Source organism: Elephantulus edwardii, unplaced genomic scaffold (genome assembly GCF_000299155.1).
Source record: "Elephantulus edwardii isolate Elephantulus edwardi_28Jun2011 unplaced genomic scaffold, EleEdw1.0 scaffold00074, whole genome shotgun sequence".
Taxonomy (NCBI): Eukaryota; Metazoa; Chordata; class Mammalia; order Macroscelidea; family Macroscelididae; genus Elephantulus; species Elephantulus edwardii.
Window position 1 is genome coordinate 1,625,481 of NW_006399824.1, and position 15,813 is coordinate 1,641,293.

A 15,813-nucleotide genomic window follows, 5' to 3' on the forward strand; every position below is an offset into this window, starting at 1 on the left:
TGGCCCCTCCTTACAACATGCCCAAAGTATGTAAAACAAAATTTCACCATCTTGCTTCTAAGAAGCATCCTGGGCAGCCATGCTCTATTACTAATCTTTGTAAACACATCTCTAATGTTTGTTTCTTTGTTAAATATACTGGCTTTAGGACCTTATGTCTTTTACTATGTTAAAAGTATTTCTTGTTTTCTATTTTGTTACATGTTTATACCATGAACGGAGCCTAGTGGTAAGAAGCTGTACTGCAATCACAAAGACACTCCGTCTTATCCACAAGCAGCTCTATGGGAGAAGGATGGACAATCTCCTCCCGTGTGATTAACTGCCTCTGAAAACCCACTGGAGGGTCAGGTATGGGTTGGTTCTGAGTCGACAGTACATAACACCGCCACCGCCATGAATGAGTGTTGAAATTTGTCCAAGGCTTTTTCAGTGTTTATGGAGCTAATAGTATGATTCTGTTTCGTTGACATCATAACTATGGCATATGATTCTAATAAGGGATATGTTATTAATATTAATGTAATAATTTTGAATTGACCTTACATTCTTGGAACAAATCTCATTTGGTCATGATGTACCAGGAAATTCAATACCAATGATCACAATTACCATGTGTTCGTATGTGTTCTTTCTCTGTCCTCTATATGCATTCATTGATTTAATTCTCAAGGCAGCTAAGTGAAGGTTCATTTTCCCATTCTATAGATAAGAACACTGAGGGAGCAGAGACAAAGCAGCCTGGTTAAAAAAAAAATCACACAAATTAACAGAGACAAGATTGCGTGTTGGGTCTTTGAGATTCCAAATGTCCTAGTGATGTGTGGGCTGTGCTGTCTGGCTATGACAGAGCCCTGGTGACACAGTGGTTAAGTTCCCGGCTGTTAACTGAAAAGTCAGCAGTTTGAACCTACTAGCTATAATGTAGTAATTCAGAATCACATTCATTGCCATGGAGTGAGAACTGACTCGCAGCAGGAACCCCTGTGGGTTTCTGAGGCTTGGGAGGAGCCTGCCCCTTTCTCCTGTGTAGTCACTGGAGTATCTGCGCTACCAGAGGTGTGGTGTCGTTGGGTCAGCAAATGCACCTCTCTACATATCAGGTCACCAGAGCTCAGTTCGGTTATTAAAAATGCTTCTTTTAACAGAAGATGCTAGAAAAGGAAGACTGGTACAGGAACTAGGAGCCTCTCTCCCTTCCCTTACTTCCCTGAAGCTTGAGCTGTCCTCTTCACCCACCTCATTCAAGCCTGGCACAGGGATGGAGTGAGGGCTGGCAAGGGGCAGCGTGACAGGTGTGCAGTCAGCAAGCCATCTGCAGGATGCCCAGGGTCGGCAAGGCAAGGTGGCCACATCTTCCAGGCCGGCCCCATCTCCTGCCTCGCTCAGCCTCACTCGGCCTTGGCATTTTTATTCTGGACTCTGGACAAGTGTGGGATCAACTCAGAGAATGAAGACTAGTCCCAGGGTGGTGGGTCTGAAGGGAGCAAAGTAGAGAGAAGACAAGTTCCTGCCCACTGCCCGCTGTCCTGCCTGCCCTGTTTTCTAAGAACGGGCAGCCGGCCGAGGGCTTATATAATTTCTGGTAAGCATGGCAGATGGTAAGCTAGCTCAGACAGCATCAAACTCAGCACTAACACTAACCTTCTCTGACATGGCGCCGTGGCCTTCTCTGTTCTGGGGCGTGGAGCACGTGGCAGGGACTGAGGCGCAGAGAGGGATGGGAAACGACCCAAACTCTTGTAATTTAGCTCAACAACAGCCATGGCTGGCTGGGACATGGGGAGATGCCAGGGTCCAACTAACCAACAGGCATGTTCCAGCCAGAGAAACACAAACGTGGGGGCTTCACCTCTCTGTACTACAGTGATCCTTCCTCAGGACACACCTCTAACCTGGCCCTGCCACCTGCCTGCTGCCTCAGAAGGGTGGCCCCAAGGAGTCTGGAGAAGTGTCCAGCATGCCACTTCAAGCATTTTCTTTCTTTTTTTTTAAATTCAAAACTCTTCTTTTTAATAAAGTTTTTATCTTATTGGTTTACTTACAGCTTGTACACACTGGATCTTTCCCATTTCCTTACCCACCACTCTCTCTAGCCATCAGACTGTGTGACCCTATGATTAACACCCCCACAACCCCACCCATCCTCATCCCTCTGCATTTTTGAACTTGGCCCTGTCTTGTTCTTTTCACTAAGGGGAGGCTCCAGGAGGGTGATGGCTGTGCCTGTCACATGGTGACAGAACTGAAGCTTTCTGACTCCTTATCCAATGCCCTTCAAATAGTACGACAATGCAAGTGACAACTCTCCTCCAGGGGGTCCCTCTATGGCCATGCTGAGTCACCCACAGAGTGGCCTGATAGACTTAAATGGCAGATGGAAATCTCAGAATTCATGGGACGACCCAGCCTATTTTACGCTGAAATCCTCTCTATGTCAAGGAGAGGGAGTATCAGAAAGAAAGGAGGAGAAGTAACCAGGAACCTGTGGATTAATTTCTTTCCAGGTGAGGAGAAAAGAATGTTGACCTTCAGTAACTATTTACTCTTGCCAACAAGCAATTAGGGATCTCATTTGCTAGGAAAGAGACAGACTCAGAGGATCCCAGGTAGTGATGGAGCCAGGTCATGAAGCCAGAATCTCTGATTCCAGAGTGACTCTTCAATTAATCAGGTGAAAGCACTGAGGCTCAAGAGGGAAGGGGGTTAGCCCAGCATCACACAGAGCATTGGCTTCATGGCTATGACTAGAATCCTGGCTTCCTGATGTCAGCTCAGGGTTGTGTGCTAGTGTTGCGTGTGTGTGTGTGTGTGTGTGTACACATGCATGTGCAAATGCTCACATGTGCACACAGAAGTGGGATGCCCAAGAAGAGAATACAGAGTCACACCACATTTGCAATCTTCAGGACTGGTGGAAGATCTATTAACAATCTGCATTATACAGATGACACAACCCTGCTTGGTGAAACTGAGGAGGACCTGAAACGCTTGCTGCAGAGGGTCAAGGACTGCAGCCTTCAGTATGGATTGAGGCTCAATGTCAAGAAGACAAAGATTCTCACCACTGGACCAATTGGCAGCATCAGGATGGATGGTGAAGAGATTGAGATTGTTCACAACTTCAGTCTGCTTGGCTCCACGGTCAACACTCTTGGCACCAGTAGCCAGGAAATAAAAAAAACGTATTGCCATGTGAAAGTCTGCTGTTAGGGACCTCTCCAGGGAACTGAAGAGCAATAGTGTCACTCTGGAGACTAAGGTGCGTCTGATACAGGCTATGGTCTTTGCAATCACTTGTTATGCATCAGAGAGTTGGACAATGACTAGGAAGGATAGAAGGAGAGTTGATGCCTTTGAGCTGTGGTGCCGGAGAAGAGTATTGAATGTACCATGGACTGCCAAGAAAACAGATTCATTCTGGAGAGGGTAAAACCAGGCTGCTCCTTGGAGGCAAGGATTCTGGGGCTTCGTCTTGACATAGTTTGGATATGTTGTAAGGAGGGACAGGTCCTTGGAGAGGGACATCATGCTTGGCAGGATGGAGGGACTGTGCAAGAAGGGAAGACCCTCTATGAGGTGGATTGATTCAGTGACTGGGGTAATTGGGATGGGTGTGTCAGAGGCAGTGCGATTGACAGAGGATAGAGCAGAGTTTAGGGCTGTTGTACATAGGGTCGCTATGAGTCGCAAGTGACTTGACGGCACATAACAACAACATCAACAACAACAACCACCGCCACATTTGCAGCAGGGGTCACTGTGCCAACCAGCCATGGCTGTCCTGGCTGCCAGGCCGGAATTCCAGACCAGTCTATGGTGGCGGCTCCTGGCACAGGCCAGCTACCCAGCTGTGCAGATAGTATCTGGCCCAGGCCTACTGCCACCTCTGCCAACAGCCTTGGGATATTTAATCTCCCAGGACGCTCCCTGAATGTTCACACTGGACATGGTGCCAGGGGGCAGCCTGGTGCAGCCAGACCCTGCGGCTGTCCTGCTACTGCCAAGAAGCTGGCAGCAGTTGCTATGGGGGGTGGGGCAAGGCCTGGGGTTGTCCTCACACCTGCTTCCAGGCCTCAGGGTGTCTACGTAGCAGGAAATTATCTCAAACCACCAGAAGGTAAGGTGGAGAAGACCAATGGACTGGGGATGCAAGAAGGAAGCATTTCAAAGGAGTCAGGACCAACTGTGCTTTGCTAAGGCCCCCTGTGCAGAACAGCAGAGTTCACCAGCTCAGCCAGTGTCTGCTGGTCCACCTTCTCCACACAACAGGTCAGGAAGTGGTGGGGTACGTGGCTGAGATGCTAGGTTAGTGCTCTGTGGCTCCTCTGGATTTGATGAGTAATTTCCTACCTAGGGACTGAACACTGAGGCCCAAGCTATCACTGCTACTCTTATTGCTCAAGGACGGGATACTAGAAAGAAGTGGATGAGCAGGGAAGTAGAGGCAAGGGGACTGGAAGCAAAGGAATGGAAATCTCATTAATTCATCCATAGCACAAACCCAATGTGCAGTGGGAACGGAATTACAGCAGCCTCTGGCTGTGAGTCCTCACTCACCCGCTGGACCAGGATTTACTGAGCATCTCAGGCACTACGCTGGGTTCCATGGATACGAGGAGGAACAGCACAGACCCAGCTGCCAAGGCAGCCAATGCCACAGCCATGCCCCCAATCCCTACCTCCTCCCACTACATCCTGCCTTGCACCCACTGATCCTACCTCTACCCAGTGCCCTGGCTGGTTAGCAAAGAAACAGAAAGGTCCCAAGGCTGCCCCATCCAGCATGCCCTACCCAATCCCAGGTTGCTGCTCGCTCTAGTCCTGAGCCTGGCTTTGCCTCACTGACTCAGAACAGCTAAAGGTGGGGTGGGGGAGGGGGTCAGGAACCACTTTCCTGGAATTCTGACTCCACTTCTTATAAGCGCTGCAACCACCATGGGTGCCCAGGCCCTGGGCTGGCAGGCAAGCAGGCAGGCGCCTCTGATCGCATTACAGAAATGCTTCCCTTCGGGTCTGTCTCCTGACGCCAGCAATGCCTCCAGATGCCACTTGGGGCCTCTTGGGACTGCACGTTCCTGGGTGCTCTCAGCAGGAGGCCTTCTTCCTAGACCTAGAGGATATCTCCAGGGTTGGTGCAAGACCAAGTGCACTCCAAGAGCCAGAAAAAGGCAGTCTCTCCTCTTCCTGCCCTTCTCTGGCTCTCTGGACAACCTGGAGCTGCCTCCTGGGGGCTCTGATCCCTGTTCTTCTGCCCAGAGAGGTGCAGGGAGACAAACAGTGCCCAGACCCAGCCAGGGTCAGCCAGAGTAGAGAAGGGACAGGCCCCTGGGCTAGGACGGCATGCATTATCTCCTGGACCAATCATGACCTGGTGCAGAAGATGGTCTTACCCTTACCTTACCAGATGGGGAAAGTGAGGTTCAGAGAGCGTGAGCCACCTCATCCAGGCACTCAGGGCTCAGACGCTCTGAGCTCTAAAGCCCCTGCTCTTTGTACTGTATAAGAAGGGATTCCTGCCTACCACCTCCAAGTCTCTTATTTTACTAGATGCTCAGGTGGCAGGCAAGCCCTGCTTATTAGAATTTGTTTCCTGGGCTGATGTGCAAGGTCTCCCCACTTCACATCTGCAGTAACACATTCTCTTGCTAGAAACACTCTCTCCTCTGCTTAGCCAAATTCTGTTCATCCTTTTAAAGACAGCCCAGTTCTACCTTCCCTTCTATGGGGAAGCTTTCCCTGACGGCCTTGGGTCACCAAGACTTCTACTTCCTCTGAACACACTGACCACTTGCCAATCAATACCTAATACTCATCACCAATAATAAGGACAATAACAAGAGCAATGCATGTGATGGAGTACTCTGTTGTTGTTAGGTACCACTGAGAGGGAATCAACTTACAGCAGACCTCCAGTGAGTTTTCAGAGGCTGTAAATCACAGGGGAGGAGATCACACATCTTTTCTCCTGCAGAGCATCTTGTGGATTTGAACCACTTGCCAATGAGTTGGGAGCACAACTCCTAACCTTCGGAGCTCCCATGGGCTACCTCAGAATGGGCAAAAAACCCCTGAACCTTTTTATGCATTATCTCGTTCATCCCCACAACAGCCTGATGAAGCCGCTGTTATATTCATTTCACAGATGAAGATACAAAGGCTCAGAAAGGGCAAACCTGCCCTAAGGCACACATGCAGATCCGAACCCAAGAGCTTTGGATGTACAGCCTGTCCTCTCTGCACTACTAGACCCCTCCCGGGGTGTACGCGTCTCAGCTCATCCTTCAGTGGACTCCTCTCTGCTGCACCATCACATGCTTCTCTTGTCCCTGACCCCTGGCATGTGAGTGAGGCCTATCTCCAAGAAGTAATACAAAGTCTGTTAATTCCTTAAGGGCTAGTCCTGTGTCTTGCCCACTTTTGATACTCAGGGCCCAGCATTTACACATGTACTAGTTTTTAGGGCGGGGCCTGGTGTTCTGGTACCTGGTGTAGCAACAAAGCTTCTCATCTTCAGGCCCCAGATCAGCTGGCACAGTGTGTGGCACGGGGCCAGGGCCAGGCAGTCTCTTCCTACCACACCATCCTCAGGGCCCCACCTTGAGCCTCAGTGGGGCGGGGTCGTGGGGATGGCAAGGGCTTCTTTCCTCCCAAGGCCAGGGTGCACTGCTGAGTGGGTTCCTCCTCTGCTTAGCATCTGAGGCAGGAGATGCTTATGGAGCAGGAAAAGGCATCGTGGTCCTAGAGAGTGATTTATGGCTTCAGAGAGCGACCCAGGGCCGCATAATGTACACAAGGGCATTCCAGTCGATATATTGACTTTCTAGAGGGGCCTCTGTAAACACAATGAAGGGCTTCTGGGCCTTGGCTACCTGTCTCTCGTTGGTTGCTGGAGGCTTCTTCAGATGTACCCACGGGGGGCAAAATGCAGCCCTGAGGGGTCACCCATTCACCCTCTCTCACCTCAAACTTACAAATGGGAAAACCAGCCAGCACACAGAGAGGGAAAGACTTGCTCAAGGTCACAGACTAAAAGGAGACCAGCCAGTGTCTCCTAATGCCGAAGCCAGAAGATGCTCTGTGTGTCGTGCTTTCTCCACCCCCTCTTCACCCTCCAATGTGAGAACATCTCTGGCATTGCAAGGTTCTCTCCGGAGGAGGCTGGCCGTACCAATTATAATCTCTGAGTGCTCAGTAAGTGCCAGGAACCGTGCTGACTATGCTACTGTACGTCAAGTCATATAATTCTCAAAACATATATTACTCCCATTTTACAGATGAGCAAGCGGAGGCACAGCAGTTACCTGAGCTGTCCAGGGCTACAGAGTTAGGAAGTAGCAACACTGAAGGGCTATTTTAACTTCATAGATGCAGCTGGCCATGCCAAGTGCCCCATGAGGACAGGTGTGTGATGGCAAAGGGCTTCAGAAGTGGAGATAATTGAGCCTTCTGCCTCTGACTGGCTTGTGTCTTTCTTTTCTTATCTGCTTTGAGGTCTCTGGGGGTGCTACAGAGCACAGAAAAGAATACCTTTCTATGTCACAAATAATGCCAAAATAATATCTATCAGTGCTTAGAAAATACTTTGTAAAATGGGGAGGGAGGAAATGTACAACACTGAATGAATATTTGAAAAAAAGAAAGAAAGAAAATGAACTGGGAGGGGGAGGAAGGAGGAGAGAAGAAAATGTGTAACACTGAATGAATGAAAATCCAACTTTTCTGTAAACTTTCATTAAAATCACAAAGTTAAAAAAAACCCAATACTTTCTGGATTTGCCTCTTCATAGTCGTCATCTCTGCTGAGTCCCAACCCTGAGCTGCTACTCTCCATTCAGATGCCACCAGTCAAGCCAGGCCTTACTCCTCCAGTCGATTGGAGAAAAGGCCTCAGATGAGGGAAGAAGCGGGAATCTCACCCAGCTCAAAAAACGTGAGCACTAAACCACAGCTCTTCCCCTTACTCTGGGTAAGCAGAAGTTGAGTGAAGGGACACAGCAGCCTTCCCCCTTTGGGGCAGCGGCACCCCCCTCCTGGTCTGGCTGAAGGCCCATCTTTGGCTACTCTTCCTCCAGGACCCACTTGAAGGCAAACCTGCCCCATCAGCCCCAGCATCTGGCACACAGCCAAGCACTGCTCACCACCCCCCACCCACTGCAGTCTAGTCTGTTTTGACCCACACTGACCAAGCTCTGTGCTTTTTCTTGGTGTTATCCTCCTGGAAGCAGACTGCCAGGCCTTTCTTCCTGTGTCACTGGATGGGAATGATACCTAACCTGTCCATTAGTTGACAAGCACAAACCAACAGAAACTGCCCTTGAAGGACAGCTCCCAGGGCAGGGCTCGATGAAGTCTCCTTTAGCAATGAAAGGCTGGATCCCGCGCTGACATGGATCCCCACCACAATATGATAGCTGGAGCCTCCCTTGCTCAGTGGTGACTCACTCACTGTCCACATTACACATACCTATTTATACTCAAGCACACCAGACTCGCCCACGGGCGTACTGAAAACGCCCCCACACCCAAACACATACACATATGGCCATATACACCACACATCCCCATACACACAAGGCACAACCCCCTCAGCGCACACACCCCTTACACCCATCCCTCCTGTGTACACCTGTGCACACCCACCTCAACTCACCCAGCACTTCAACAGGCCACCCTCTCTCTCCTCACCTCCCATGGCTTACTCCCACCTCCACCCACCTCAATACGCATTCTCACCCTTCACCCAACACACACACACACACACACTCTTAATACACACTCTCACACCCACAACCTGCTCTGAAGTGAGAGGTGCAAGTGCAGGGGTGGGGAAGCTGTAAGGCTCTGGGAGCCGTGAGCTCTGGGAGGTGAGAGGAGGGGCAGCCTGGTGCACACCCTCACTAGGTGGTGCTATGAGAGGTCCCCAGGCTACAGTGGACTGATCTGCTCTACTGGCAGCGACAGAGCCAGCAACAGGAGGGGCAGAGGCAGGGCGGGGACCAGGAGGTGGAAGGGCGTTGTGTGAGTGCCTGTGGACAACAAGTAACCACACTCAGGTGCAGCGGGGCTGAATGAAACCCCACGCGCTGCAGTGATGCTAATCAGGCTGCTTTGTCGAAGAGGGTAAATTCAGGAACTTCCAGCAACTCGCTGCTTTTGGAAGAGAAGGAAAAGGAAACAAAAGGGACTGGAGGGAGGCGGCTAATTTATGCTTGCTCTTCAGTAACTGTTCTCGCTGCCAGTGGCCTCATGGATGACCAGCAGCCTGTAGGAAGGAGCACCATTAGGACTGATGGCTGAGCACTGGACCTTTCTTTCCTCCTGCTTGGTGGGGGACACGGGGACAACACCCTGTGGCAGGAGAATCCAGCGTCCCCACCCAACTCACAGTAGGTAGCCCAGGCCACCTCTGGGATGCCAATCTTCTCAAAAGTGCAAAGGATGAGAGAGTTCCCTGACCTGTGTCAACAAAATGCATCCTAAGGTAGCAACATTCCCACAGCATCCAGAGGGGGTGCACCAACCCAACTTCAGGAGCAAAGCTGGAAGATGAGGTGCGCCCCCTCCCATCTTCCACTACACTAATGATGGTAATTTTCATTTGCTTCCACCATACTTATTAACGCACACCCTCACATCTGTGTGCTGGGCAAATAATGCGAGAAGTTGGACTCTATGAGAGAGGCAGCATCAGGACTGCAGAAAGACTCATTAACAATGTGCCATGTTCATATCACACAGCCTTGCTGGCTCTAAGTGAAGATCTGAAGCGCTTGCTGGAGATCAGAGATTACAGGGGGAAAGTCTGAAGTTGTTGTCAGGAATTTCATTTTACTTGGATCCACAACCAATGGCCACGGAAGCTGCAATCAAGATATCAAACAATGTACTACATTGGGCAGACTCGTTGCTGAAGAACTTTTAAAAGTTTTCAAAAGCAAAGATGTGGACATTGACGACTGAAATGCATCTGACCCAATCTATAGTAGTTAAAATCATCTCACATATATGCAAATACTAGACAAGGAACAGAGAAGACAAAAGAAATGATGTGTCTGAGTATTAGAACTGATCAAAAATATTGAACATACTATGGACTGCCAGAAGAAAGAACAAATCTGTTTTGGAAGCAAGAATGTTCTTTAGAAGTGATGAGGGGGACACTTGTTGAGGACACTTGTCCCAAGTACTTTGGACATGTTATCTGGAGGAAAGATCACTCCTCCAGGGAAGAATGTCATGCATGGTCAAGTTGAAGGTCAATGAAAAAGAGAAAGACCCTCCACAATATCTCTGCCATCAGTCTCCAACAGCAGCAATCAAAAGATGTTGCTGGATGATGGGGGGTAGTGTTCTGTTCTGTTTTACACAGAGCTGCTATGAGCTGCAACCGACTAAATGGCACCTAACAATTTTCCTTTTAAAAAAAGAAACAGAAAGGCACAGAATGCTCTTGTTTGGTTTCATTTTGCCTTCACAGCTTTAATGACTCCATTTGTGGAAGCTGTTGAGGAAACTGGTGAGGAGGAGGAGGATGCCAGGAGAAGCACAAGCTCAGGGCCTGCTGCTGCTGACTCCTCCCTACCCAGGGCCCTGCCAAGGCCACTGAGCCCCTCTACTCCCCCAACCCACTGGCAGCACCTCAAGCCCCAACCCCCAGCCAGGACCACACCCCTTCTCCCTTTCCTGCAGGCTGCAGGGGGCTCAGCCGCCAGCTTTCCATATGCTTAGCAAGGGGTGGGGCTCCCAGGACTGCCCAGTAGAACCACTAGCCTTGCTCTTAAGCACTTGAAATAACGCATGCACCCCCCTCCAGTCCCGAAGTCTAGGGGGTCCAGCACCATCTCTACAGGGCTTCTGAAACTCTGAGGAAGAGAAGTAGGAGGCAAGAAAAGGGTCCTCAGAAACTCAGCAAAAAGTGGGGTGGAAGGAAAATGAACAAAAAGGTTCAAAATTAAGAGTGAAAATACTTAGTGTCCTGGACCCCACAAATGGGTGTGGGGATCTAAAATGCGAATGGGGAAGCTTGGCTTGCTATTTGTCTTGCTAGCTAAGAGTTCGGTTCTGTCCCAAAGTTTCACCTTCCAAATAAGTGAGTTAGGGAAAAAAGGAGGTGGGGGTTGGGTGGTGTTTTCTTACAGAATTCCATGCTTGGGGAGGAAGACGTGAGATTACAAGAGGCTATTCCATTCCTACAGCGGTGCTTTCACTTTAATGAGAAAACCCATTAAGATGTTCTTGATTTTCCATCTGTTTAAGTGAGATGGGTGTTTGCTATGGCGTGGAGGAAGACAAGAACAGAGCAACCAACAGACACAGCCTCAGCAGAGACACTAGGAAAAACTCTGATTTTAATTGCACTTTAAAAAGAAGTGCTATCTATCGCGACACCTCAGCTCCTCCTCAACCAGCCCAGCCAGAGGCCAAGGAAAGGCTCATTAAAAGCTCCAGGGAAGGCTGAGAGGTAGGGGTTGGGGGGCTTTTGAAGTGGCCTCTCCAGGCCAGTCACTTGCTGACATCTCCTTCTCAGTGTCTGGGGTTTTTATGGTTCCGGTTTTGATTTTTTTTTCGTCATCAAACTTTATGACCTAAAAAAATTCCTCAGTGCTGTAAAGCAAACTCATTCCCATATGTATGGGGGAGAGGGGAAAAAGGAGGGAAAGACACTGGCTGCTTGAGAGGAGCTTAGACAGCCCCCAAGAAAGGGTTCTTTCTGTGAGTACAGTTTTGCCTGCTTTCACTCAATCTAAAGTTTGAGACAGAGGTGAATCTGTGGAGAGAAGGTCCCATAAGGGCCTGAATCAGCCTGGCTATTTGGCAGGGGTCCTGCATACAAGTCCATGACCTGCCCTATCAAGATTTTGGGGGAAGTCCCCACGCTGACCTTCATTTTCGCCATCAGCAAAATGGGACTCTAGAATAAAAAATTAGTCCATTGGGAAATTTAAAACAATCTAAAAAGTGCACGAAAGATTCTCTGGGTCTGAGGCATTGGGAAGAAGGGGCACAGTCTTCCTCCCCAAGGTTTCCAAGAGTTTCGTTCTGGGCAAAGGGAAAGGGCAGCAGGCAGACCCACCAGCTGGCCCCCTTTACTGGCTGGTGGGCAGGCAATCCCTGCTGCACTGAGCACAATTCCAACACCAATTCTGCTCACTAGTGAGAAATCAAAGCTGGTACTACAGGCCATTCCTGGTTGAACACCATCCAGGCCCAAATTCATCAAAGTGCTAGACCTGGGGTTTCTTCTGGGTAAAGTGAGGGCTGGGTGTTTTGTGAAGCAGGAAAGGCAGGCCACCCATTCCCAGCAAGCACTCCCTGAGAAGTTCAGGCCAGCCAGTCTGTCCTTCTAACTACTAGAAACCCCATCCAGTCATGTCAGTGTCACTCCTGATTCTACTGGCATGCTGGCATGAAAACAGCTTCCCAGGACCCAAACCAAGCCAGTTACAGAAACTTCACCCAAACCTTCAATCATCCCCCTCCCAAGAAAAACACCCTCAAACCAGAAACCAACACCCTAGCACAGGGCCTCCCACATCCAACTGCACCCTTTAAAACAAGGCTGGTCATTCAGCAGCCTGCCCCCACTCCCATTATTACCCTCCAACTTCAAAACACTGCTTTAAATACCAGAGTCTGCCCAAATCGTAATTAACTGGGATCAAATGATTGAATGTCGTAACTGTGCAGAACAAGGCTGAGAAAAAAAGCAGGGAGGTGCGCTAGAACCAAGCCCTCACTCGTGGAGTGTGAGAATCACGAATTCCAGAGGGAGAGGGATCTCTGGCTGTTGGGGGGGGGAGGGATGTCAAGATCGCAGTGGGAGGTGCTCCCCTCCCAGGGGAAGGGGGTTGGAGGGCTGCATCACTCAGTACACTTTCGGCATCAGCTTCTCTGCTCCATTCTCAGCCTCAACTCACAAGACTCGGTGCAGGATGTCCCATGCAGGATGTCTCGGGGAGCGAGTTGAGTAACAGGGAGACCGTGCCCGCCGCCGCCGGCTCCCCGGGAAGTCAAACCAAGGTAGCGACGCCTCGCCCAACTAGAGGACAAGCAAGCCGTGCACACACCCACGGGAGACGACATGGGTTAGGGACTTTATTTTAGGATCCCGTCAACTCGGGTAAGCTTATCTGCTCTGGCCAGTAGCAAGCGTACCTCCTTTGATCCTTAGACCCGGAGAATGTCAACTGGGATGCACAGCAGGATCCACTACGTATCCTTTCCCCCTATCACGCAGGGAGGTGGGTTGCTTGAGAATCAATCAACCTTTCTGCCTTCAATTACCAAAGCCCTTCGCTCAGCCTCCCTCCTAGTTAGCCCGCGCCCCGCAGGTATCTCTAGCTCTAGTCTGCGGATTCAGGGCTGAGAAGCGCGCGGGAGCCCGTGCGAGCGGGGACCTGGAGTCGGAAGTTTCGGGCTAAAGGCAGCCAGCGCTTACCTGACCCCGGCGTGCAGAAAACCGAGAGTCCCCGCAGAGCAAGTCCTAGAAGCGCACACCCTGGCGCGGACGCTCTGTTCCCAGGAAAAGAGGCTAACTCAGGAGGACTCAGGAAGCCTCGGATTTACTTTAAAGCTGCGCCACCGCCCCACTCTGGAGGGCCAGAGAAACCTGCCTAACTTGGACGCCCTTGCCGCGTTCCCTGGGCGCATCGGCGCGGCGAAGAAACACCCCAACTTCGGAACTGACCGAAGTGCAAGGAGACCTCGCCCCCAGTCATCATGCCCAAGCGTTCCTTACCTGCTTGGCTCAGCCTCGGGTGCCAGCAGAGCAGCAGCGCCAGCAGCAGCGCGCTCCGCGCTCCGCTCCGGGCCCACATGCTCCCGCAGCCCGGCTCCGGCGCCTCTCCCCCGGGGCTCTCTCCCTGGCCCCAGCCTCGCCGTCGCCGTCTCCGCCGCCGCCGCCTCCTCCTCGCCGTCCTCCCCGGCGCCCGGCCGCGCCAGCCCGTGCCTTCCGTGAGGGCAGCGGCAGCCACGCTGCGCGCAGGGCCGCCTGATGCTCAGAGCCCGATGGGTGCCCGGCGCCTGCTCTCGAGCCAGACTCCGGAGAGCCCTTCTGTGCGCTGCGCGGGCTTCGGGGCTCCAAGCGCTCCCCGGGCTCCGGCGCCGAAGTTGCGCTGCGGAAGCGGAGTGCGCACAGCGGCGCTCTCAGCGGCCGGCGCCGCGCAGTCTGAGCCCCGGAGCGCGCCCCCCTGCGCCTTGCCGCCCCGTGGCTCCGGCGCCTCCACCAGCCCCAGTCGCCGGCCACAATGCCGAGCGCTCGGGATCGCTCGCCCTAGTGAGTTCGCAAGCCGAGGCGGACCGCGCGCAGAGGGCGGGGACTGAGCGGCGGGGGCGGAGCCAGGAGGGGCGCCTGGAGGGGGTGGCCTGTGGCCGACGGGACTGCGCCACGGAGCTGGGGGCCCCGCAGGGAGGGTCCTTGAGAGACGCCCGCCCAGCGCTTTGGAAAACCCGATGAATCTAGATTGGAAACGGAGTCTACACAACTTGGGTTTCTAAAACCAAACAAAGTCAGAGAAACCATAGGTTGTCCCTAATTGACGAAGAGAGTCCACTTAGATTAACGCAACACACACACAACGCACACACATTGCCATTGAGGCGATTCGAATTCAAGGTGCTGCTCTTTTGAGTTTTCCCAGGCTGCAGATCTTTACCAAGGACACTGTTCGTCTTTCTCCCTCCTGGAGGTGGTGGATTCCATTATCAGCCCAACACCTAACTAGCCACCAGGGCTCCCTCCATTTGGATTGTTGTCACTGTGTGTCATCTAGTCAGAGTTCATAGCTGATCCTCCAGCGGGTTCCCGGAGACTCTAAGTGACACAGGAGACTGCCCATCCTGCTCATGTGAAGCAGCTGGTGGTCTTGAACCTCTTGCCTTTGGCTCAGCAGCACAAATACTACTAGGCCACTAGCTCCCTGCATTCGGATTGACGTCGTTGTGGTACCATTGAGTAGGAACAGACTCATACCTGATCCTCAAGAGGTTTCCAGAGGCTTTAAGCAGTACAGAAGATTAATTGGCCTTCTCCTGTAAGTAGCTGGTCGTCCCGAACCTTCTGCCTTTGGGTTGACAGCACAAATATTTACCACTAGGCCACAAGTTCCCTCCATTTGGATTATTGTTGTTGTGTACCATCGAGTAGGACAAGCCCACAGCTGACCCTCTAGTGGGTTTTCAGAGGCAGTTAAATCACTCGGAGGAGGTTGTCCATCTTCCTCAGAGCAGTTGGTGGATTTGAACCACATGCCTTTGGGACTGCAATGCAGTTTCTTACCACTAGGCCACAGTTAAGATTACTCCATGGTAAATCAGTTTTGCCATAGGAAAGTTGCTGTTAGGAACCTTTCTAAAGTACTGAAGGGCAATGGTGTCTCTCTGGTGTCATGGTCTTTGCTATCACTTGTTATACATCAGAGAGTTGGACAATGACTAAGGAGGATAGAAGGAGAATTGATGCCTTTGAGCTGTAGTGCTGGAGAAGAGGGTACCATGGACTGCTAAGAAAACAAACAAATTCATCCTGGAGAGGGTTAAACTGGGCTGCTCCTTGGAGGCAAGGCTTCTGAGGCTTCAACTGACATACTTTGGTCATGTTGTAAGGAGGGACTGGTCCTTGGAGAAGGACATCATGCTTGGGAGAATGGAGGGACAGCGCAGGAGGGGAAGACCCTCTATGAGATGGATTGATTCAGTGACTGGGGTAACCGGGATGGGTGTGTCAGAGATAGTGCGATTGGCACAGGACAGAGCAGAGTTTAGGGCTGTTGTACATAGGGTCGCTATGAGTCACAAGCTACTCGACGACAC

At 51.3% G+C, this 15,813-nt stretch overlaps 1 protein-coding gene across 2 annotated transcripts in view; it reads right to left on the minus strand.

Moving 5' to 3' along the window:
• The window catches only part of UNC5B (unc-5 homolog B (C. elegans)), a 98,186-nt gene extending 83,900 nt beyond the window's left edge, over positions 1–14,286 (minus strand). For both annotated transcript variants that reach the window (XM_006888969.1, XM_006888970.1), the window contains exon 1: positions 13,742–14,286. In XM_006888969.1, the coding sequence (XP_006889031.1) occupies positions 13,742–13,820 (79 nt within the window). In that variant the 5' untranslated portion in view covers positions 13,821–14,286. The remainder of the gene's footprint in view (positions 1–13,741) is intronic.
• Positions 14,287–15,813: the final 1,527 nt, after the last annotated feature.